Source organism: Myotis daubentonii, chromosome 2, assembly GCF_963259705.1.
Source record: "Myotis daubentonii chromosome 2, mMyoDau2.1, whole genome shotgun sequence".
Lineage (NCBI taxonomy): Eukaryota > Metazoa > Chordata > Mammalia > Chiroptera > Vespertilionidae > Myotis > Myotis daubentonii.
In genome coordinates this window covers 132,776,035-132,800,176 of record NC_081841.1, presented here as the reverse complement: position 1 = coordinate 132,800,176, position 24,142 = coordinate 132,776,035, and the positions used below count along the sequence as shown (strand labels likewise).

General features: G+C 39.5%; 1 protein-coding gene across 5 annotated transcripts in view; it reads left to right on the top strand.

Moving 5' to 3' along the window:
• The window catches only part of FNDC3A (fibronectin type III domain containing 3A), a 220,369-nt gene that overhangs the window by 151,410 nt on the left and 44,817 nt on the right, over window positions 1-24,142 (top strand). For all 5 annotated transcript variants that reach the window (XM_059684646.1, XM_059684645.1, XM_059684644.1 and 2 more), the window contains 6 exons: window positions 2,839-3,076; window positions 7,687-7,956; window positions 8,384-8,442; window positions 18,750-18,907; window positions 21,020-21,079; window positions 22,178-22,316. In XM_059684646.1, coding sequence (XP_059540629.1) covers window positions 2,839-3,076; window positions 7,687-7,956; window positions 8,384-8,442; window positions 18,750-18,907; window positions 21,020-21,079; window positions 22,178-22,316 — 924 coding nt within the window. The remainder of the gene's footprint in view (window positions 1-2,838; window positions 3,077-7,686; window positions 7,957-8,383; window positions 8,443-18,749; window positions 18,908-21,019; window positions 21,080-22,177; window positions 22,317-24,142) is intronic.

Sequence of the window (24,142 nt, the reverse complement as noted above, 5' to 3'; positions counted from 1 at the left end):
CCACCCCCTAATTGTGACAACCAAAAAATATCTCCAGATACTGCCAAATGTCTGTGGGGCAAAATCACCTCTGGCTAGGAACCACTGGCTTTTATCATTTTTACCCCCAAGATTCTGTGGTGGTTCCCCATTTTTCTGAGAGTAAATGCTAAAGTCTAAGTCCTTAATAGCTAATACAGCCCTACCTGACCTGGGTTCTCCTCACTCCCTATCTCTCTGACCTCATCTGTTTCTGTCCTTTGTCCTCCTTTATGCTGATCCAGTCACTTCTACCATACTTTAAGGGCTTTTTTTTTTTTTTTAACTCTCCCCTCTACCCAGAACACTCATCCAGATTTCTGCATAGCTAATTCCTTCAGTTTCTTCAAGTCTGTTCCCAAATTTCATTTTACCAATAAGGCCTATTTTGATCACTCTATTTTATACTATAACTTGTCCCCTTCTAATTCACCCTTTTTAAAATGTTCTTATTGATTTTAGAGAGGAAGGGAGAGGGAGAGAGAGGGAAACATCAGTGATGAGAGAAAATCATCTATTTGCTGCCTCCTGCACACCCCACTCTGGGGATCAAGCCTGAAACCCAGGCATGTGGGGCAGGAATCGAACCATGACCTCCTGGTTCATGAGGTGACACTCAACAACTGAACCACACCAGCCAGGCTAATTCACCCTTTTTATTTCCATAGTATTTATCACTTTTCAGCATGCTAAATAATTTACTTTCGTTGTTCTCTTTGTCTGCCCCTCTGTGTATGAGCCCCCACAAAGACACCACACTAATGTATTTTCTCTCCTAAATTATCAATGTTTTGTTTTATTCATAAACAAATATGTTTTTTAAATGAGTAGAGGAGGTAAAGTTAGAAGTAGATTTGGAAGAATAAATGAGATAGATCCATGTAGTTTTAGATTAAGGAAAAGCAAAGTGAAGAGGAAAGATACAGAAATGTATATATGAAGATAGGTTTTTAAGTATACCAGCCTAGCTAGAGTTAAGGGTACAGGATTTGTGTAGAAGAAAGACACAGCTAGGAAAATGGGTTATAGAGCCAGGTTGAATGCCAGGTCAAAGGATATGGACTTTAATCCTATCAGAAATGAGGTCATTTGAGATTTGTGAGTTAGAGAGTTGTTAAAGATAATAACAGTATATTGTAACAGACCCTGTGGTTTGGCCACTTAAAATTCATTCTAAACTTCTAATGCCCCTTTCTGTAAGTGAGAGGCTACGAAGCTATGAACAGTTTCCAGATTCTCTTCAGCTAGGGCTTCAGATACAATTTGTGTCCAGATATATACACTTGTCTGAGTTTGAATCCAGAACTGAGTTAATTAGGGAGAAAGATGGGATATTGAGGCATCCATTTTGCTGGAAGCAAGGCATTCCAATTCTAGAGCTAGTATATTTTTTAAAAAACACAGTGAATTTATTTGGTCTTCTAGACCTATATTCCAGGCAAGTCATCTCACACTTCAACTGGGAGGGTGGGGGGGAGGGAGGGATAACTTAATGGACTATTTAATAGTAACTATCTTCTTTCTAAAGCAGTAATTTATTTTTACTTTAGGCTTATCTGTACCCCCAAATAAGTATGTTTTCTAATATATCTACCAAGCACATAATATGTTTATATATAAAATTTGCTATTTTTAAGCATAATAAAATTTATTTTTCCTGAAAAATATCTGGATTTTCCTTTAAGTTAGCACTTTACATTTTAATTATTTTTTGTTTCCTTAGGAAAGGTATTATTAGACATTTTTTATACCTCAACAGTAACCAATTAAGTCTAAAGAGAGTAGAGACTTTTAATAGAGGGATTCCAATTTTTGAGATAAAGTCCTATATCCTTTTGACGTTTCCTATATGTCCTTGCTGCTTCAGTGAGGTTTAAAGGGAAAAAAATTCATCATTTAAAAAAATCCTATCCCACAATCCCTTTTTTCTCATATTAGAGTTATTTTAACAGCCAGAGTATACACTTACTTTGCTTTGTGTATCATTCATCTCTTCTTCAGCTTCCAATTATTTATGTACCTAATTAATGTACAACAATGTGAATTGCATCATCATTCTAATCCAATACCTTTTTTTCTTTATAATGAAGAAAGTTGAGTTTCAGGGACATTGTTTTCTAAACAAAATAAATGAGTATTGTTTCCAGGATTGGGAAAAAAAAAAAAAAAAAAAAAAAAGGTCCTTTCCCACAATGTGGCCCCTATTTTAAAATGTGTAATTTCTAAGACTTTGAAGCCACAAAAATTTTTTCTTAAGTGGTGTTATATTAGATGTTTGTCTCCCTTAAAATTATCTTCAGCTGTTAAAATTGTACTGGTCATGGTCATAAGAATTTTGTACCTGAATTCAATATATAGTTGAGCTTTAGGAGTCTGGATCCAGTTTTTTACCTATTTCTGTTTCGCAACGTCTTGTATTCCCTCAACTCCTACCCATAATACAGTAAAGGAAAATAATTCAAGACCCTATTGTGTCCAAACCAAAAATTCCCTTGAATCTCCCTTCATTTTTACCACATCACTAGATGCACATAACACACTGGATAATATCTAATATCATAGCTCATTGTTTATATTATTATTTTGCTAATCTCATTAGTGTTTTAAGATTCATATTGTATTATATAACAAAAACTACTTCATATTGTTTAATGCTAATTCATATATACTTAATGTATTTAAAGTCCTTTTAAATTGATTCTGTAATATTTTTTAAATTAATTTTTAATGGTGTAAAAATTCTTATTCTAAAGTAACATATTTCAAAAGAATTGCTTACAGTTTATGGAAGAAACTTTTAATCTAATGTTTATTTTATAGGTTATTGAAGACAATGGTGTTCGAAGAGTTGTTGTGGTTCCTCAAGCACCAGAGTTTCATCCTGGTGGTCACACAGTCATACATCGTTCTCCTCATCCTCCTCTGCCAGGTTTCATTCCTGTCCCAACCATGATTCCCCCTCCACCACGACATATGTACTCACCTGTGACTGGAGCTGGAGACATGGCAACACAGTATATGCCACAGTATCAATCTTCACAAGTATATGGAGATGTAGGTAAGACATTAAAAATATTCCTGTTTTATGGAGTTGGCTCTTCTCTGCTTGATATAATAGATGCTATTATATTATATAAAAGAAACAAAAAATGATAACAGTATCACAATAATTTTCTGTTATCTAAGCACTAGGCTAAGTATTTCATCCTCGTGCTCATCCTTCAAGGCAGATGAATAAACAAAATCAAAGAGGGTAAGTAACATATATCATGTAGCAATATTTAGTGGGGACACATTCAAACTAGAGCTCCTCTCCTCTGTTAGGCTGACTAGGCTCTTTAAAAAATTTGCACCCAGGAATTATCACATCATTGTTAAATCCTGCAGTCTGCCATGCCACTAACCCAAGTTGCTAGGTTCTGTTGAGAGATTGAGGAAAAAAACAACAGTAAGACAAACATAACTTCTGCCCTCAAGGGAGTTAATAAATTGTTGGGAAGAATAGACAACCCTACACACAAAGTAGTTTTCTTATTTTTTCCTGTGGCTTGAAATACCGTCTATATAGTGAGAGCTCTCAGATTTGTATCTTCACCAAAACCTCTTCTCTGAGCCACACACTTATATTTCTAACTGGCTTCTTGATAACTCCACTTAGATGCCCTCATACATCTCAGTTATACCATTTCTAAAACATAAAACATAAATCTAATCATGGAACCTGCTTTTCTCAGTCATCTTTATCTCATTATAGTACCACTGTCCATTTAATTTGCTCAAGTGAAAATCAGATGGTAAAATTTGATTCCTCCACATCATTTGGTATTAGTCTTATTTTTAGAAATTTCCCAAATCTATCTACTTTTTCTTAACTGCTACTCAGATCTAATCCACCATCACCTCTTGTCAGGACAAGTGCAACATCATCTTCCCAGTTGGTTTTCTGCTGTTATTCTTGCCTCCAATCATCCAGGAGCAACCAGAATAATCATTTAAAAGTATAAATCAGACTATTCTATTTTAGTGACTTCCCTTTGAATTTAAAATAAAGTCCTAAACCCTTCCCCAGACCAGGATTTCTCCACCTTAGTACTCTTTTTTTTTTTTTTTTTATTGCTTAAAGTATTACAAAGGGTATTACATATGTATCCATTTTATCCCCCCGCCCTAGACAGTCCCCTAGCCTCCCCTATCACCCAGTGTCTTATGTCCATTGGTTATGCTTATATGCATGCATACAAGTCCTTTCGTTGATCTCTTACCCCCCTACCTCCTGCCCCCCAACCCTCCCCGGCCTTCCCGCTGCAGCTCGACAATCTGCTTGAGGCAGCTCTGCCTCTGTATCTATTATTGTTCAAAAGTTTATAATGGTCTCTATTGTCCACGAATGAGTGAGATCATGTGGTACTTTTCCTTTATTGACTGGCTTATTACTCTTGATGTTTGGGATGGATAAGTGTTTGTTGTGGAGAACAGGACTTAACTTTGTTGTTGTATGTTTAGCAGAATCTCTGCCTTCTACCCACTAGATACCAATAGTACTCTACTACAACCTTCCCCTCACCTTAACCAGTTGTGACAACTAAAAATATCTCCAGACATTGCCAAATGACCCCTAGGAGCCAAAATTTGCCCTAGTTGCAACCATTGCCCTGGACAAAGCTCTGTCCTACGGCTTCTGATTGCCATCTCCCTCTTGTCCCCACCAGCCCCCTTCAGTTTTTCAGAACCTCCAAGCTTTCTTGCCTCAGAGCCTCCACACATGGTTTTCTCTCCACCAGGAATGCTCTCCCCCCTTTTCCTTGGAAAGCTTCTTCTTTTTTTCCCTTTAGATTTTATCTTTCAGCGAAACCATCCATGACCTTGCCTTATCAGTCTCTAGCACTGAAATCTGTGTTTCTTTCACAGAACTGAGCACAATTTGAATTTTTTGTATGACTTTCTCCCTTACTTGACTGTAAATCCCTTAAAAACTGAATCTGCTTTATTCATCACTGTTTCCCTTGCAGTTAGTTAGCAGAACCTGTCATTTATGCTTAGTAAATCTGAAGAAGATATAACTCTAAATACAAAATTTAAAATATGTAATACAGCCTGTAAGTAGTAGATACAATCTATTTTTCAAACTTATTTTTATTGCCCAATTAATGCATGATTCTATAAGTCTGGATTGGGTTCCTACATTTCTAGCAAACTCCCAGGTGAGACTCATGCAATATTCTAATGAATATACTTTTGAGTAGCAAGAGTTTTTTGTTTTAATGATTTTTAGAGAGCAGAAGAGGGGGAAGACAGAGGGACATCCATGTGAGAGAGAAACATCTATTGTTTGCATCCCACATGCTCCCTGACCAGGGATAGAAACTGCAATTTGGGTATTTGCCTTGACTGGGAATTGAACCCACCATCTTTTAGTATACAGGATGATGCTCCAACCACCTGGCCCACACTGGCCAGGGCTTGAGTAGCAACAGTTTATATTACAAATCAGTCTCTTCTATTTTCTTATTATGACTTAGTATTTTTAAATGTGTTTGAGAGAATTTAAGAAAAATTAGGTGTTGCAGTTACTACGGTTTTGCATTGTTAAAAACCATTCTTATTCAAAGGGGATATACATTAGACTAAATATGATTCACAGGGATGTGAAGGAAAGTGAAGCATACAAACTCATGAAGAGTATAAATCTTAAAAACAAGCTACCTGGTGGTGGAAGACAAGAGCCATATTGTATATGAGGTTATAAACCAAAGAATTTACCACTGAATCTTAATAATAGACAATTCATTTTATAACCCGTAGCTGTTTCCATGATCCTTTTCCATATTTTGTAAAGATTCCCAAAGTGGTACTTAATCCAACATTTCACAGTTAACAACTACCATTATTGATCCTGAACTTTGCTAGACACTGTGCTGATACATGGATTATATCGCTTAAGCCTCAATAAAATTCTGCAAAATAACAGATAAAGAAACTGAGACTCAGTAATGTTAAGTAATTTTTGCATGGCCCCTGCTAGTTCATTGCTGAAGATTTTAACCCTATAAGATCTTTTTTTATAATAAAGTTCCTGCTCTTCTACTACATATTCTTTGTAGTCCCCTCCCCCCTCCACCATGGCTGCTTTATTATTTTATTTATATTGAGTAATAAATAAAATATAAAGGCATTTGGATAACTACATTTTGAAAGTACATACTAATTACAGTTTCTGTGTTTTTTCTTTTTTTATTGAGGTATAATTTATGTAACAAAATCTACCACTTTAAAGTGTACAATTCAATGGTTTTTAGTATATTCACTATCTATCATATTCACTACTGCTATCTAATTCCTGAACATTTCTGTCATCCCAAAAAGAAACTGTGTATTAACAGTCAGTTCCATTTTCCTTTACCCTATCTCCTAATCTACTTTCTATCTCTATGTATTTTCCTATTCTAGATATTTCCTATAAGTGTACACACAATATGTATATTTGATATAAATGTTTATGCAATGTGTAGCCTATTGTGTGTAGATTTCTTCACTTAACATTTTTTTCAGGGTTTATATATTTCAAGTTTGTAGCATGACTAGTACTCCATTCCTTAGTATTCTTAAAATACTCCATTATGTGGATATAATTTTCTTTACCCATTGTAGCTAAGTGAATAGAGCGCTGGCCCATGCACCAAAGGGTCACAGGTTCAATTCCTGGCAAGGGACACATACCTAGTTTTCAGGTTCAATCCCTGGCCCGGTCCTGGCACATGCTGGAGGCAGCCAGTCGATGTGTATCTCTCACATCGATATTTCTCTTTCCTCTTTCTTTCTCCTCCTCCTTCCCTCCCTTCTACTCTTTCTAAAAATCAGTGGAAAAAATATTCTCTGGTGAGGATTAATAGAACAAAAAAATGAATATTATACTAAATTTGTTAGAGCATTGATAAATTAAAACTTGACTGATATTTTTGACTTCGTTTTAAAATGTTATTTTTACAGATTTTAAATTTAAAATAAAAATAAGCTGAGGACAGTTGCTTTAACAGTATTGAGTATATTAATTTTATTATATTGTTGTGTGACTTTTATTTGAAATAATACATTTTTAAAAATCATAACCTTGGATTTACAATATCCAAAAATTCTATTAGTAAACAATCCACTCATTTCTTTTTGCTAACTCCTAAAACTTTATTTTTTAGTGATGATTTGCTTTTTGAATCATAAGGGAATTTAAATTGAGGCAGGTGGTGGTTGGTGGTTTTCTTTACCAATTTTATATGTTTGAAGTTAAAAGCTAAGAGTAATGGGTACAAAAGAGTAAAAGAAAAAGAACTGTCCACAGCTCAATTCAGGTCTTATTTCCCATCTATGATAATCATAGCATACCACTATGCTATTTCTATGAAGAGTAACAGTTACTTGGGAAGAGTTGAAGGAAAGGAATGTCTCTATAAATTTATTTTATATATATATATAAAATCAAGTCATAAAACTTGCTTCTGTCAGTTGGAGAAACAAAAATAGGTTTTGTTTTCTGGTTTTTTTGCAAAATTATTCTTCGAAATATTTTGTTTTATATAATTATGATAGATTTATTTCCTGTTCTTTTCTCATTCCATAAATGTATTTGGAGAAAGTGACCTTGTAAATGTCTTTTAATTTTTTATTTTTTCGTAGATGCTCACTCTACACATGGAAGGTCCAACTTTAGAGATGAAAGATCTAGTAAAACTTATGAACGTTTGCAGAAAAAATTAAAGGATCGCCAAGGAACACAGAAAGATAAAATGAGTAGTCCACCATCATCACCCCAGAAATGCCCTTCTCCCATAAGTGAACATAATGGACTTATAAAAGGGCAGAATGCTAGTGGGGTAAACACAGGATTAGCAAAGAACAAGTCAGGAAAAGGTAAAGGTGGTGCACAAATGGATACAGAAATCGAAGGTATCTATTTAAAATACTCAGATATTCTTTTTGGTATTATTTCTCCTCAATATTTAACTTAGTAAAAGTATATTCTAACCTTTCGGTCATTTAGTCATGCTCCAAATGTCATGTTTTCTACAGAGAACAAGTATTTTTTACAACTATGAATAAAAATATACTTTCTATATATAAATCTTATTGACTAGTGTGTGTGTGTGTGTGTGTGTGTGTGTGTGTGTATTATAATTAGTAATCATGGTTAAAATGGAAATAGAAACTGAAGCAGAAGAATCCTGGAGAGCCACAAGCTACTAAGAATGAACTAAGGAGTAAAAGCTAGAAAGTAAAAATCGCAAATAATAACCTATTTTACAAGACATATTGTGTGGGAGTGGGATGCTTCCATTTAAGCCCATTTTTTAATTTTCAAAAAAAATTTTTTTAGAAAAAGATGAAGAAACTAAAGCCTTTGAAGCACTTCTTTCCAACATTGTCAAACCAGTGGTAAGTATTTCGTTTATTTTCTTTACATTTATATTTACTATGTTCATAGAGGATTTTGGTATATTTTGATTTAAGCCTTACTTTATACTTAATTCTATATGAGGAATATGAGATCAATTATGAATCAATATGGGCCTGACAGGTGAGAAAAGTTATCAGTGAAGCAGAATATTCAAACAAGAATTCATTTTTTTAAAACAAGGATTTATATATGCTATTAAAAATCATTTGGACCAGGCAGAGATTAATAAAGAATGTAGATACAACTAATTACCAAGTTTTAAAAAAACTATATATGTGATTTCCATATCCTATCTAATAAAGAGGGAATATGCTAATTGACCCTCATGCTGCAAAGATGGCAGCACCCACAGCCAATAAGGAGGGAATATGCTAATTGACTGCCCCACCCTCAAAGATGGCAGCACCCACAACCAATAAGGAAGGAACATGCTAACTGACTGCTCCACCCTCAAAGGTGGCCGGCACCCACAGCCACAAGATGGCGGCATCCAGTCCCCTCTACCCCACTGGGGCGGCAGGTGCTCTGCACACCAGCCTCCAGAGACCCCCAGTCCCCTCAGGCCCCCTGCTGCCCAGGGCAGGCCTGAGGCGCAGGCAAGCTTTGGATGGCGGCTCCCAGCTGCCCAGGGCTGCCCGAGGCACAGGTAACCAGGGCCTGCCAAGGCTTGCGCTGCCGGCAGTGGCAGCAGCAGAGGTGTGATGGGGCGTTGCCTTCCCCTGATCGCTAGGTCACTTCCTGCCCCTGAGGGCTCCCAGACTGTGAGAGGGGGCAGGCCAGGCTGAGGGGACCCCCCATCCAGTGCATGAATTTTCATGCACCGGGCCTCTAGTAAAATATATCCAACTAACTCCAGATACAAAAATAGTTAAATAATATCAAACTGTACAAGAAAATTAATGTTCCTCAATCCTTTATAAGTGTAGGTATATTAGAAGAAATCAACAAAGGGTATGTCAGCAGAAATGGCTACCTATAATTTTCTGCATGTTTTTTAGATAGCCTAATAGAAAAAAAAACTTGCATCAAACATAAGAAAATTTGCATCAGATTAACAATAAGTGAACTCCTCATACAGTGATATTTTTTTAAACCCATTAAGACCCTAAAGACTTGTTCACTAGTAATCAAGAGAAATATAAATTTAACTTCTATGAAACTGTGTAGTCCTGTTTCTCAATAAAAAGCTATACGAACAAAAATGTGTGAACAACTATATGTTAACAAACTGGACAACCTGAGCAAAATAGACAATCCTAAAAATTCCTAAAAATAGGTAATCTTCCAAAACTGAATCAGGAAGAATGAGAAAACCTGAATAACAACTGATGAAATAGAAGCAGTAATCAAAAAATTCCCAGCAAACAAAAGCCTTGGTCTGGACAGCTTCACAGGAGAGTTTTAACAAACTTCAAAGAACGACTAACACCTATCCTCCTCAAACTATTCCAAAAAATCCAAGAAGAAGGAACACTTCCATGCTCTTTTTATGAGGCCAGCATTATCCTAATTCCAAAATCAGATAAAGACATTACAAAGAACGAGAATTACAGGCCAAGTACCTGATGAACATAGATGCTAAAATCTGGAACGAAGTATTAGCAGAATAGATCCAGCAATATATTAAAAAGATCAGGTACCATGACCAAGTGGGATTTATTCTGGGGATGCAAAGCTGTTAAATTATTTGCAAATCAATGAATAAGATACATAAACAAATTAAAAGACAAAAATCACATGATCTTTCAATATGTGCAGAAAAAGCATTCTACAAAATCTAACACCCATTTTTAATAAAAACTCTCAGCAAAGTGGGAATAGAGGTATCTCCACCCCTCAACATAAAAAGGTCATATATGACAAATCTATAGCCAACATCACACTCAATGGGCAAAAACTGAAACCATTTCCCCTAAGAATAGAAACAAGACAGGGATGTCCGCTTTCACCACTCTTATTCAACATAGTACTAGAAGTCCTAGCCACAGTGATCAGAAAAGAAGAAGAAATAAAAGGCATCCAAATTGTAAGGGAGGAAGTAAAATTCTCATTCACAGATGACATCAATATTGTACATAGAAAACCTTAAAGATTCCACCATAAAACTAGATTAAATGAATTTAGCAATGTAGCAGAATACAAAGTTAACACCCAAAAATCAATGGCATTTTTATACACCAATAATGAATTAGCAGAAAGAGAAACTAAAAAAGCAATTCCATTACTATTGCAACAAAAAAATAAGATACTAAGGAATAAACTTAAGCAGGGAGGTAAAAGACTTGTACTTCAAAAACTACAGGTCATTGAAAAAAGAGATAGAGGAAGATATAAACAAGTGGAAGAATATACCATGTTCATGGATTGATAGAATCAACATCATTAAAATGTCCATAGTACCTAAAGCATTCTACAGATTCAATGAAATCCTTATTAAAATAGCAAAAGCTTATTTCACAGACCTAGAATAAATATTCCAAAAATTTATACGTAATCAAAAAAGACCCCACATAGCCACAGAAATCTTGAGAAAGAACTATGTTGGAGGAATCACAATACCAGATATCAAGTTATACTACAAAGCCACTGTAATTAAAACAGCCTGGTATTGGCACAAGAACAGGCATATAGTTCAATGGAACAGAACAGAAACCCCAGAAATTAACCCAAGCCATTACACTCAATTAGTATTTGATAAAGGAGACAAGACCATACAATGGAGTCAAAACAATCTCTTCAATAAATGGTGTTATGCCGGGAGCCAGTCCATGCTTGCTGTTTCAAGGGACCTGGCATATATGGCATACTGTTCTTAATATGTTTGCTCACCTTCTTGGCACTATGTGTTTTAACCAAGGCCACCTCTCTGAGAAAGGTTGTTTCCCCAGGTAGGGATTTTCCCCTGAAGTTAGGGAGGGAATAAAAGCCCTTAACTAAGTGCCAGGCGGGTAATTAATCACTTTAACTACGAACAATCATGCTTAAGCTACATAATCTTTACTCCCTGGAATGGAGATAAGAAACGCCCTAACCTTTGGAATAGAGATTGATAGGATTGGAATCAACTGGTATAAATACAGATGTAACAAGACAGAACTTAGAAGACAGAACCTAGACACAGAACCTAGAGACAGAAGAACTTTGCTGGAGAGAACATGGCAAAAGATCCTGGACAGAAACTGGAGACAGAACCTAGTGAGAGAACATGGCAAAAGATCCTGGACAGAAACTGGCCTCAGAACCTAGAGACAGAACCTAGCTAGAGAACCTGGCCGAAGAACCTAGACACAGAACCTGGCTACAGAACCTGGATAGAACATGGCAAGAGAACCTGACTAGAACCTGGTGACAGAACCTGGCTGGAGAACCTAGCGAGGGAACATGGCTACAGAACCTGGCTGGAGAACCTGGAGAACCTAGCAAGAGAATATGGACACAGAACCTGGCTGGAGATCCTAGCCAGAACTTCACTGGAGATCCTAACCAGAACTTCGCTGGAGATCCTGACCAGAACTCGGCTAGAGATCCTGGCTAGGCTGCTGATCAACTGAACGCTGTCTCTGTGTCATTCCTTCTTCGCCGACTCCGTCCACACCTTTGGGGACCCCTGGACCTGCTGGGGTTGGACCCCAGCAGTGTTGGGAAAATTGGACACATAAATGCAAAAAAATGAAACTAGACCACCAACTGATACCATTCGCAAGAATTAACTCAAAATGGATAAAAGACTTAAAGTGTAAGTTGTAAAACCATAAAAATTCTAAAGGAAACCATAGGCAGCAAAATCTCAGACATCTCCCATAGCAATATGTTTGCCATACATCTCCTAGAGCAAAGGAAACTAAGATGAAAATAAACAAATTGGGCTACATCAAAATAAAGAGTTTCTGCTCAGCCAAAGAAACCATCAACAAGATGAAAAAGGAGCCCACTTCTCCAAAGTTGATATACAGATGGCTAAGAGACATGAAAAAATGCTCAAAGTCACTGATCATCAGAGAGATGCAAATTAAAAGGACAATGAGTTACCACCTTACACCTGTCAGTATGGCTCCCATCAACAAATGACAAGTGCTGACAAGGATATGGAGAAAAGGAAACCCTAGTGCACTGTTGGTGGGAACCCTAGTACACTGCAGCCACTGTGGAAAACACTTTTGAGTTTCCTCAAAAAATTAAATATGGAACTGTCATTTGACCCAATGATCCCAGTTCTAGGAATATATCCTAAAAGACCCAAAACACCAATCAGAAAGAATGTATGTACCCCTATGATCATAGCAGTGCAGTTTACAATAGCTAAGACTTAACAGCCCAATGTCCATCAGTAAATCTATAATCACAAAAGCGTAATATGCAAATCGACCTAACGACCGAACAACAGAATGACCGTCCGGATGAACTTCCAGACAACCACGCTATGACATGCACTGGTGCCAGGCCAGCCAAGGCAGGTGTTAATGCGATTGGTTGGGGGGCCCCGCCATCACCCCATGATCGCCCACAGAGGGAAGCCCAGGCTATCTAGCTGGCAGCTCTGTGGCAGGTGGGTGGGGCCTCCCTGTGGGGGGCGACCCATCTGGGGGCTCCACGATCAATTGCCCCACAGAGGGAGGCCCAGGCCAGCCAAGCAATCACACCCCTTGCCTGTCATCCACAGAGGGAAGCAACTGGTGCTGGAGGGTGGGGGTGGGCAGCACTGCACAGATGGCAAGCAGTGGCAGTGGTGGGGGCGGGGCCAGCTGCTGGAAGCTGTGGGAAGGAAATCCAAGATAGGCCCTGATCACCAGCCAGGCCTAGGGACCCTACCTGAGGGATCCCGGATTGCAAGAGGGCACAGGCCAGCCTGAGGGACACTCGCCTCCCTCCCTCACCCACACCTAGATTCCCCCCTCCCCCACACACAAATTTCGTGCACCAGGCCTCTAGTGAATAGATAAAAAAGCTGTGATACATTTACACCAAGGAATACTATGCAACAATAAAAGAGAAGGATCTCTTACCCTTTGAGATAGCATGGATGGACCAGGAGAGTATTATGCTACAAAATAAGCCAATAAGAGAAAGACAAGTATCACATGATTTCACTCATATGTGGAATTTAACAAACAAAACAAACTGATGAACAAAATATATCCAGAGTCATAGAAACATGGAACAGACTCAGGAATCTCAGAGGGAACTTGGGAGTGGGTGGGTGGGAAGAGATCAGCCAAAGAACTTGTATGCATATATGCATAACCCATGGACACAGTCAGTAGGGTGATGATGGCCTGGGTGGGAGGATCGAGGTGGGTTAGAAGAGGTCAATTGGGGGGTTGGGGGGAAAGAAGGGGACCTATGTAATACTTTCAGCACTTCAGATTTTTTTAAAAAAGGAAAAAAAATGTATGTTCCAGCACTAATACTAACAAAAATAAAACAAAGGAATGCATAGATAAATTAGTATGTTTTTACTGGCCAGAATGATATAGCCACTTAAAAATATGGTTTTGGCTATGGTCGGTGTAACTTGGTTGGTTGAGCATCATCCCAGCACTGAAAGGTCACCAGTTCAATTCCTGGTCAGGGCACATGCTCATTTTACAGGTTTGGACTCCTTTGTGAGGAAACTGATCTGTTTCTCTTTCACATTGATGTTTCTCTTTCTCCCTCCCCTCTCTCTCTCAAAAATCACTAAAATGTACACTAATAAAAGAGAAACATGGTAATTGGCGTACGACCGCTACCCTTCCCATTGGCTAATCAGGGTGATATGCAAATTAACTGCCAGCCAAGATGGTGGCCGGCAGCCAGGCAGCTGATCGAACAGGGAGGCTTGCTTGCTTCAGTGACGGAGGACTCCAACGTTCCCCGCCTGACTTGCCGGCCTCTCAGCTGCAACTCTAAGCAACTATGTTGCGAATATAGAAGCTAACCCCGCCCCCCCGCCCCAGAAGCCTGCTTTACTCAGCCTGGCTTCAGCCAGCCAGACCGCAACATTGTATCAAATACAGACGGTAAACAAAGGCCAGAAACCTGTTTTCAGCAGCCTAGGCCTCAGAGCTAAAGCTGGCCCAGAATAAAAAAGAAAAAAAGGAGCGGTTGGGAGCTTCAGTCACCCGTCAGCCCGAAAACTGCCCTCAGCCCCTCAGCCAGACTGGCCAGGCACCCCAGTGGGGACCCCCACCCTGAAGGGTGTGTGACCAGATGCAAACAGCCATCATCCCCTCACCCAGGCTGGCCAGGCACCCAAGCGGGACCCCCACCCTGATCCAGGACACCCTTCAGGGCAAACCAGCCAGCCCCCAACTATGCACCAGGCCTCTATCCTATATAGTAAAAGGGTAATATGCCTCCCGGCACCGGCACCGGGATCAGCGGAGCCACGAGGCCTCCCGGCACCGGGATCAGTGTGACGGGGCAGCGCCCAAACCCCCTGATCGCCCTGCGGCTGTGTGTGTGACAGGGTGCAGCGCCCTAACCCCCTGATTGGCCCTGCTCTGTGTGTGACAGGGTGCAGTGCCCCAACCCCCTGATTGGCCCTGCTCTGTGGGTGATAGAGGGCGGCGCCCAAATACCCCCCCCCCCCCACGGGCCCTGCTCTGTGTGTGACGGGGTAGAGCCATAACCTCCCCATCGACCCTGCCCTGAGTGTGACAGTGGCAGCACCCCAACCCCCTGATCGGCCCTGCTCTGTGGGTGATAGAGGGCGGCGCCCCAACCCCCTGATCCGCCCTGCCCTGAGTGTGACAGGGGGCTGTGCCCCAACTCCCCTATGGGCCCTACTCTGTGTGTGACAGGGGGGAGCTCCCCAACCCCTTGATTGACCCTGCTCTGTGCATGACAGGGTACGGAGCCCCAGCCCCCCTGATGGGCCCTGCTCTGTGTGTGACAGGGGGCAGCACCCCAACCCCCTTATTGGCCCTGCTCTGTGCGTTACAGGGTCCGGAGCCCCAACCCCCCTGATGGGCCCTACTCTGTGCGTGACAGGGTGGCGCCGCAACCTCCCTATCGACCCTGCCTTGAGTGTGACAGGGGGCGGTGCCCCAACCCCCCAAACGGCCCTACCCTGAGCGTGACTGAGGGTGGCATCGCAACCTCCCGATCTGCCCTGCTCTGTGCATGACGGGGCGGCGCCCCAACTCCCCAATCAGCCCTGCTCTGAGCCCGACCAGGGGCTGCACCTAGGGATTGGGCCTGCCCTCTGCCACCCAGGAGCAGGCCTAAGTCAGCAGGTCGTTATCTCCCAAGGGGTCCCAGACTGCAAGAGGGCACAGGCCCGGCTGAGGGACCCCCTCTCCCCCCCGAGTGCACAAATTTCTGTGCACCAGGCCTCTAGTATATATATATTTGTATATTTGAAAACTGCAAAAACTTAGAACAATGCTTTTGTAAGGAAAAGTGCTGGAGATCAAACTATTTGGACTTCATGATTACAGCCATATGAAGAAAAGCCTTTGAAAAAATTAGAGTAAGACTAGAAGAGAAAACCAAAATATCACAGTAGTTCATATTACTAGTCTTTTTCTTTCTCTGTTTTTTTAAGAGTTATGACTTCATTTCATTTGAAAAGCAGCTAACAAGTGCAAGTGACTAATTGAATCCCAATATTTTATAACTAATATGGTAAAATATGTAAGTAATACATAAATGTAGAGAGTGAAAATAAATTATTTACCCACTCGCTCAATTTAATCACGCGTAACAGTTTGGAATTCCTTCCAGTACTATTTCAGTTTATTTGTATGTGTCTGTCCAGCAAAATATAAATTTTTTCTTTTGTCTCTTTATGAAAAAGGGGTTATACTGTACCCTATTGCTTGTGGCGAGCACTGTTATGCCTTAGCAATCTTTCTGTTACTACATTATTCTTTGAAGAGCTGCGTAGTTATCCATGTGGTCAGTTCATCAAAATATTTATCACCATGACAATCAAAATATGTATTGAGCCCTTGCTATATGCCAATAAATTAAAAACAAGTATACAAATCATGTGTGATTGTAAAAAGTGCTACTACAGAAATAGGGTGATTTGATAAGTTACTGGGAAAAGGGGAGTTATTTAAATAGAACAATCAGGAAAGCTTTCTCTGAGCCTCTGAAGAGTTACAAAATGCACAAAAGTTGGAAGGAATGGGAAAGGCAGAGCAGAAATAAGCATGGCAAGCTTGCCAGATAGAAAAAAACCATTATCATTCATTAAACACTGATAAAAGTATTTTTTGGTGTCCAAATGAAAAAACTCTACCTGTGCCCCGCCACTTCCAAAAAAAATCCATGGAAAAATATTTTGTACTAAGTTATCTAAAAAATTCTTTGCTCTAACTTTTGTACAAGGATGGTTGTTACTCTTAACACTTTCTCCACAAAGGGTTACCTTTTCATTTTACCCCATTTTAGGAAGTTTGAGTAAGACAGTCACTAATCTAATAGGCTACTATGGTCTTGTTTCTTCTGACAACCCTAAATAATAGATTTGGGTGCTATAATTTTCCTTCTGATTTGTTCTCTCTTAAGAATTGAGCTGTATGTATACATATAAATTAATGTAAACATATACAGAATTATTTCATAATAACAGCTAACATAAGTTTCCTAGTGTCAGACTCTGTCCAAAGTACTTTGAATACACATATACATTACTTTCTTTAATTTCTACAACAGCCCTCTGTACAATTTTCCCTATTTTACAGATGAGGAAAGAGTAGTATTAAAGCTGAGATTGAAATTCAGGCATTATTCTACCAAGATCTAGATATATCCAAATTAGATGAACTTTAAAAGTAATTTGATAGCCTTTATAGAATTATTTGAATGATATAATAACTAGTGCTAGAAGCATTTCTCATTATATAATACTAAAAGTATAATTTTTCAGGCAAATAAAGCTTGAAACAATTTTTTAAAAGAATTTCTTGCCCAATATTATGGGGAAGAGGTAATTTAATAAAACAATAGCCCTGTATCATAAAACATAAAGTAATGCTGATGGTTTTGTTTTGCTTTACTTTGTTTTAAGGGGATTTTTTGTAACAGTTCGGGTAGCTATGCCTTTATTAAATCATTTAGAATACCAAATTAAATTTATTCATTTATTTAATCATTCCACAAATACGTGACCATTTACAAAATGTGAGATAGAAGCTGTAAAAAGAATGGAAAGCAAAAGGCAGGCATGGCCTCTGCCCTCAGAACTGCAGTTAATAGAGTAAGCATCATGCAGTAAATATAAAACTATATCTATGAGGTGTCACAACAGAGAGAGTACTATAAGAATCTATATATATAAAAGCCTAAGCAACCATCTGACTGGTAGCTATGAGGCGCAGTGACCACCAGGGGGCAGACACTCAATTCAGGAACTGCCAAGCTGTGTTGACTTGGCAGCGGCGGTTCTTGGGTGACACACCCGGAACCAGAGAGAGGGAGCCCAATTCCGGGGTGTGTCACCCAAGAACCGCCCTCTCGCAATCCGGGACCCCTTTGGGGGATGTTCGAGAGCCAGTTTTGGCCCAATTCCCACAGGCCAGGCCAAGGGACCCCACTGGTGTATGAATCCGTGCACTGGGCCTCTAATAATAGGGGGACTAGAGCTTGACAGGGATGTCAAACAAACGTCCCTAAGGAAGGCTGATTGAACCAAAATTTAAAGAAAAAGTAGTGGTCGGGCACTATGGACAGTGGGAGAGTGTGGGGATAGTATTGCGAACAACTAGCATTTGAAAAGAACTGAAATGTGACACATTTGAGGAACCAAAATAAAAGAAGAAAAGCTCAATCATTGTGACTCAAGTGTAGTGTATGCGGGAGATTATCAAGCTAGTCTCAGCCTTAGGTGTGGCACTCAGGAGTTGAGTAATCTGGGATAAGTCAATTAACTTTTTTTAATCTTTTTCTTCCATAAAATGGAGCATGATGTTATTGTAGATCTTCACATGCTGGTGGATAAAAAGTGGCATCTTGTTTTAGTTAACATGTACTTAATTATGATGCAGTTACACATAATTTCATATATGACCCATTTATATTTATGAGTCTTTGGACAGTCCATGTTCTTTCCTCATTTTTCTCTTGAGTTTTTTGTCTTTTTCTTTTGGTCTTTAAACTTTTGTTTAACCCACCTGCCCATTCAGAATAAATTATATCTCATCTACAAATGAATAGGTTTCTATTTGAAATCCATTGTATCTAAATAGACACATGTATATATTTTATTTAATCTTGAAACACCATTAGATTTTTCACTGTTCATTGTGTACGTTACAGTTGCTTCCTAGAGCTTTTAAATATTGTGTTTTTGCAGGCCTCAGACATCCAGGCAAGGACAGTAGTACTTACCTGGTCACCTCCTTCCAGCTTCATTAACGGCGAAACAGATGAGACTACTGTACCAGAGCTCTATGGTTATGAAATTCTGGTCTCAAGTACTGGAAAAGATGGGAAATATAAAAGTGTATATGTGTAGGTATTTGTTATATCATACTCCCTTCCATTACATAAGTTGTGGTTTATCATAAGGAGTTTAATACTACCTTTGTTCTACTTTTCTCTTTTCATGCTTTTATTTTGAACTATAAATTGAGCAGTGATAGTGATTTCAATGTAAATAGTCCAAATGCTGGCTGGTACACACAGGGAAAGCCCTTGCTTTCACTGACCAGCTTTTTTATTTTTCAGTAGGTTCCCTAACAGATGGTTCACTATTCACATATTCCTGAGACATAAATATAAATTGTAATATGTAGAAGCCAGGACCAAAAATGAGAACTCTTAGATTACAAACTCATGAAATATGGTAATGCTCCTCTGAAGAGTTAGATTTAATTCTTATTGTATAAGCTCATGTCCTATTGCAGAATGAATTTAGTGCCATTATTCCTTATTTGTATGTTGGTTTATTAATAATCGTAATTTGAAAACCTATCATAGTTCTCTTTTCTTGCTGCAAAGTGTATTTATTATACATCAGTTAGCCTTAGAAAGGTCAGTGGCTAAAATTGTAACATTTTTAATTGACTAGTTGTAAAATAAATTATTTTTCTGCTCTGCTGTTATGGTTCAGTGGTTAAATGTTGACCTATGAACCAGGAGGTCATGGTCAGGGCACATGCCTGGATTGTAGGCTCAATCCCCAGTAAGAGTGGTTGGTGTGTGTGTGTGTGTGTGTGGTGGGGGGGGATGCGGGGGGCACAGGAGGCAGCCTCTCTCATCATTGAATTTTCTATCCCTCTCCCTTCCTCTCTAAAATCAATAAAAATATATTTTAAAAAATAAAATAATAAATTATTTTTCTGTCCTTATTCATATAGAAATTGCTTATTCTAGTGAAAAAATAGAGTAAAGTTGATTATTAGTTATAATTTAAGCACCAGAAAGATTGTAAATGAGGTTGGTTAGTCATTCAAATGATCATAATTAATACAGAATACTGGATACATTAGCCTTTTGTGTGTCTTTTTTCCAAAAATAGCTAGTATAGGGAAGAAAGGAAAGTGAAATTACCCCAGTAATTATCATCTGGTAACATAAGATGATAAAAATGTTGTCTCCTATCTCTCTTGAGGCTTCCTTGTGTTTATTCTATTCATTTTTCTTAAAAGAGACAAACCTACCTACCTTTATCCCCTTTTTACACCCTATCTAAGGGGATAAAGGACCATCAACATAAAGGGAGTTTTTGTGTGTTACTGGTCGTCTATAATTAGCTATGGTTGCTTTTTAAGAGGTTTAATCTCCTGTTGCAGCCTGACAAGACAGAACAGGAGGGAAATTAGTCACTTCCTTTACCCTCCATTAAGGTCTCTCTCTGAGGATGCTGCTGTAACTGCCCAATTCATTAAATGTATTTTCACCAATGAGACCTGTTTGGTTTTTTCTCATAATATTTACTGGTTTTGACTTGAGAAACAAGGTAGCTGGAAAACAGGGAGGAGGGGATTGCAGAAGTCCAAAAAGTGGAGAGGAGAGAAACCTGGATGAAGGAAATGGAGCAGAGAACAGTGATTTTTGATTTTTTATTTTTTAAGAAATAGAAAAGAGGCTGGTTTGTTGACTACATACCAACTAATAGTTGTATGAAATGATTATTTTAAGAAGATGAGTATTGTTGTGTTTAAAAATGTCATAGTGGCTACGGGAAATGCTTTACTTTAAATTGCGATTATTGCTTTTTCTTATCTACTCATTAAACTGTAACATTTTAAAGTTTCATGTTATATTCTAATAAAATGCAATAGTGGCAGACTCCATGTAAAAATTTGGTAGTTTTTATTTCAGTATTACATGTGTTATTTCTCATTTCAACTATGTGCCAAATGGATTTTTAAATAATATAAAATGGTTCTATATCTTGATTTGCTTACCACACTTATTTTATAGTAGTATGCAGGTACATACTTAAGTTAGGCACATATCCTAATTAATGAAATTCCATATTAGGGGAATTTGAATATGATCACAGGTTGTAAAGTAAGAAGCAGTATAATTTTATAAAGTGCCTACAGTGTACATAATGCATATCTTCCAGAAATGCTTTATTTGCCAGACAATGAAATATTACCTTTTTTTCCCCAGAGGAGAAGAAACAAGTGTCACTTTAAATGATCTCAAACCAGCTACGGAATACCATGCAAAGTAAGAAACCTCCTACATGTAGCTTTTCTATGATAGAACATAGGTAGTGTTATTTTTAATCATTTTCTTAAAAATCTAGAATGTAATTCAATTATTCACTTTGTATTAAAAACATGAACTTTCATAAGGTTTTTTTGGCACACTTATCAATACTTTCCCACAAAAGTAGAACATTTTAACTAGGTTGTTATATTGAAGGATTAGTCACCCTGTTTGTAGGACATAAGGATTGGAATAAATACACAGTTAATATATATAATATGTCTACAATATCTGGTTTAGCACTAGAAATTGTCCCAGATTTTGAAATTTTTATAAAACAGAATCAAATAATATGTGACTTATACTTATGTATCTTTATTACATCTTTTTTTGGAATGAGTTTGAGATACTAAAATTCTTACAATTTCACATTTAATTGGGGATAACTTAGAAACTGTTTTACTCTGCATAGGTCTTCCATTGTAATTTACCAAAATTATAGACTCCAGGGACTTCCCTGGTTGGGACTGAGTATAATGCATTTACTTAGTCATCTCCATTTTGAAAAAGAACATTTGTGATAGGATTATTCCTATTAAACTATTAAATTAAATCTTCAGTTCTACTTCCTATGGATGAACACAATGCATTGTCTAACCTAGTATTCTTCAAACTATGGATTGCAGCCATTATTGGATCGTGTAATTAATGTTATTGGGTTATATTCAGCATTTAAAAAAATTAAATGTTATCAAATGGAATGGAAGAGTATCAGTATATGTATTAGTCTAGTTAAGGTTATTGTTTTGGGACACTTGTTTTGCACATGTGTACACGCACTAGTATTAGTGTGCCTGTGGATAATACATATTGCACAGACAGTTATGTCACAATTTAAAATGTATTTTTTACTTTTGGTTTGCAGTAAAAAAAAGTTAAAAGGCACTAGTCTTTTTTTTTTTTTTTCTTTTTAATGGCCACCCTTTTAATGTGCATATTTTCTTAATAAACCGTTTAGAGGGGAACTTTCTAATTTGCAAGTGCTTAAAGGTGATGCTATTGAAGGGTTGTTTGCAATGATTCTGCAGGATAAAACTATTTATTTTATCACCATAGAGTCCAGGCCGAATACAATTGTATAAAAGGAACTCCTTCAGAAAGTGAAAGCTTTACCACCTTGAGCTGTGAACCTGACATACCTAATCCACCAAGGATAGCAAATCGGACCAAAAATTCACTCACTTTGCAATGGAAGGTAAGAATATTCTCTGGAATATTTCCAACTGGACATTTATTTCCTTTTTTCCCTGAATAGTATTTCAATTATTTTTGGAGACAAAAAAATCTTTAAGCTAACCTGCTCTTTACATATCTATATATATAAAAAGCCAGCAACTGGAATGACCAGTCGCTATAATGCCCACTGCGGCCAGCAAACCAGCCTGATCAGGGGGTGGGGCCAGCCAGCCAACCTCCCGTGGCCCCTTCCCTCAGCCAGTCCCGCCCCTGATCAGACTCTCCCACTCCGATCAAGGGCAGGGCAGCCGGTCAACCTCTCTAAGGCCCTTCCCCCTGGCTGGTCCCGCCCCCGATGGGCCACCACCACCCCAACTGGCATGCAGCCCCTCCCTCAGGCCAGCCCCACTCCTGATTGCCCCCTCTACCCCAATACAGGGTGGGGGCGGCTGGCCAACCTCCTTCAACCCCTCTCCTCCAGCCAGCCTCCCCCCCGAAGGGCCCCCACCACCCCAGTCGGCCTGCGGCCCTTCCTTGCAACCAACCCGTCTCCAATCGGCCCCCCCACTCTGATCAGGGGCAGGGCCAGCTGGCCAACTACCCATGTCTCCTCCCCCAGGCCACTGGCCCCCAATCTAGCCCCCATTGGCCCCTGGTGCTAAGCCATTTGTAGAGACCTGCTCCTGGGTTGGGGTTTCGTACATAACAGAGCAGCTCTCTCACTGCAATCTATTGAAAGTCAGCCCTTGACAAAAGGGTTTGTCTCACTCCAGTCCTCTCCCTTTCCCAGGGGCCTCATGCCGCAGTGGCGGTGCGGCAGCGAGGGAGGGGGGAGGGTGGGAGGCAGGAAACGATGCAGTGGCGGGGTGCCAACGGTGGCCTCAGCGTCTGGCATCTATTCCTTCTGTGCCCAGCCCGGCGACTGTTGCCTTCTCTCTGACCCCACAGGGGCCCTTGGGCCCAGGCTGGGATGGGGAATTGGGGGTGCGTGGCAGCGGAAATGGCCCCTTTCCCAGGGGGGCTGAGGACTGGCTCCCTCCTTGGGGCTTGTGGCCAACTTCCCGTGGTCCCTTCTCCCCAATATACTCAGAGTCCTCGGACTTGGCTGCTCAAGACTTTACAGAAGACTGGCAGCTAACCAATGCTAGCATAGCCAGAAACATGATTGAGGGAGTAACTTCCCCATCTTGCTTTTCTACCATCTGCTGGGCCTCAGTTGTTAACTTCTTCAGCTGACCCCATGTTGGCACCTCGGTCCCTTGTGTAGCCTTTGTCATCATCCTTTTCTGTATTGCTGTCATTGGTGCAACTCTCAGTCTTTTGAGCGAAGGGACAAGGAGTTTCTCTGGGTCCATTGTGATGACACACATAATGTTCTGGCACCCAAATTGGCTGCGCTGCTCCTCCTGGAAAGATACAAACACAGCCTCTGCCCCACATCATTACTGGATCTGGTCCAAACCATTGTCCAGTTTGTGCATCTTTCCACCAGGCTAACACCACGGAGACTATTGTACAAGAGGCCCAATGCCTTTAGGCTGCTGTACAACCCTCTGCATCGCAATTCAAAAAATTTAAAGTATAAAGAGCATGACTGAGTTTGTTTTGAGGTGACACATAACATCCTTCTCCCCCTTTCTGTTTTAGTAATTGCATTTTAAGAGTACGATTGGCTCTTTCCACTATTGCTTGACTTTGAGGGTTGTAAGGGATACCAGTTTTATGACAAACTAGAGACCTGATGCACAAAATTCTTGCAAGAGTAGGCCTTCCTTCCTCCGGCTGCCGGCACCAGCTTCCCTCTGGCACCCAAGACCCGGGCTTCCCCTGCAGCCCTGGCTTCAT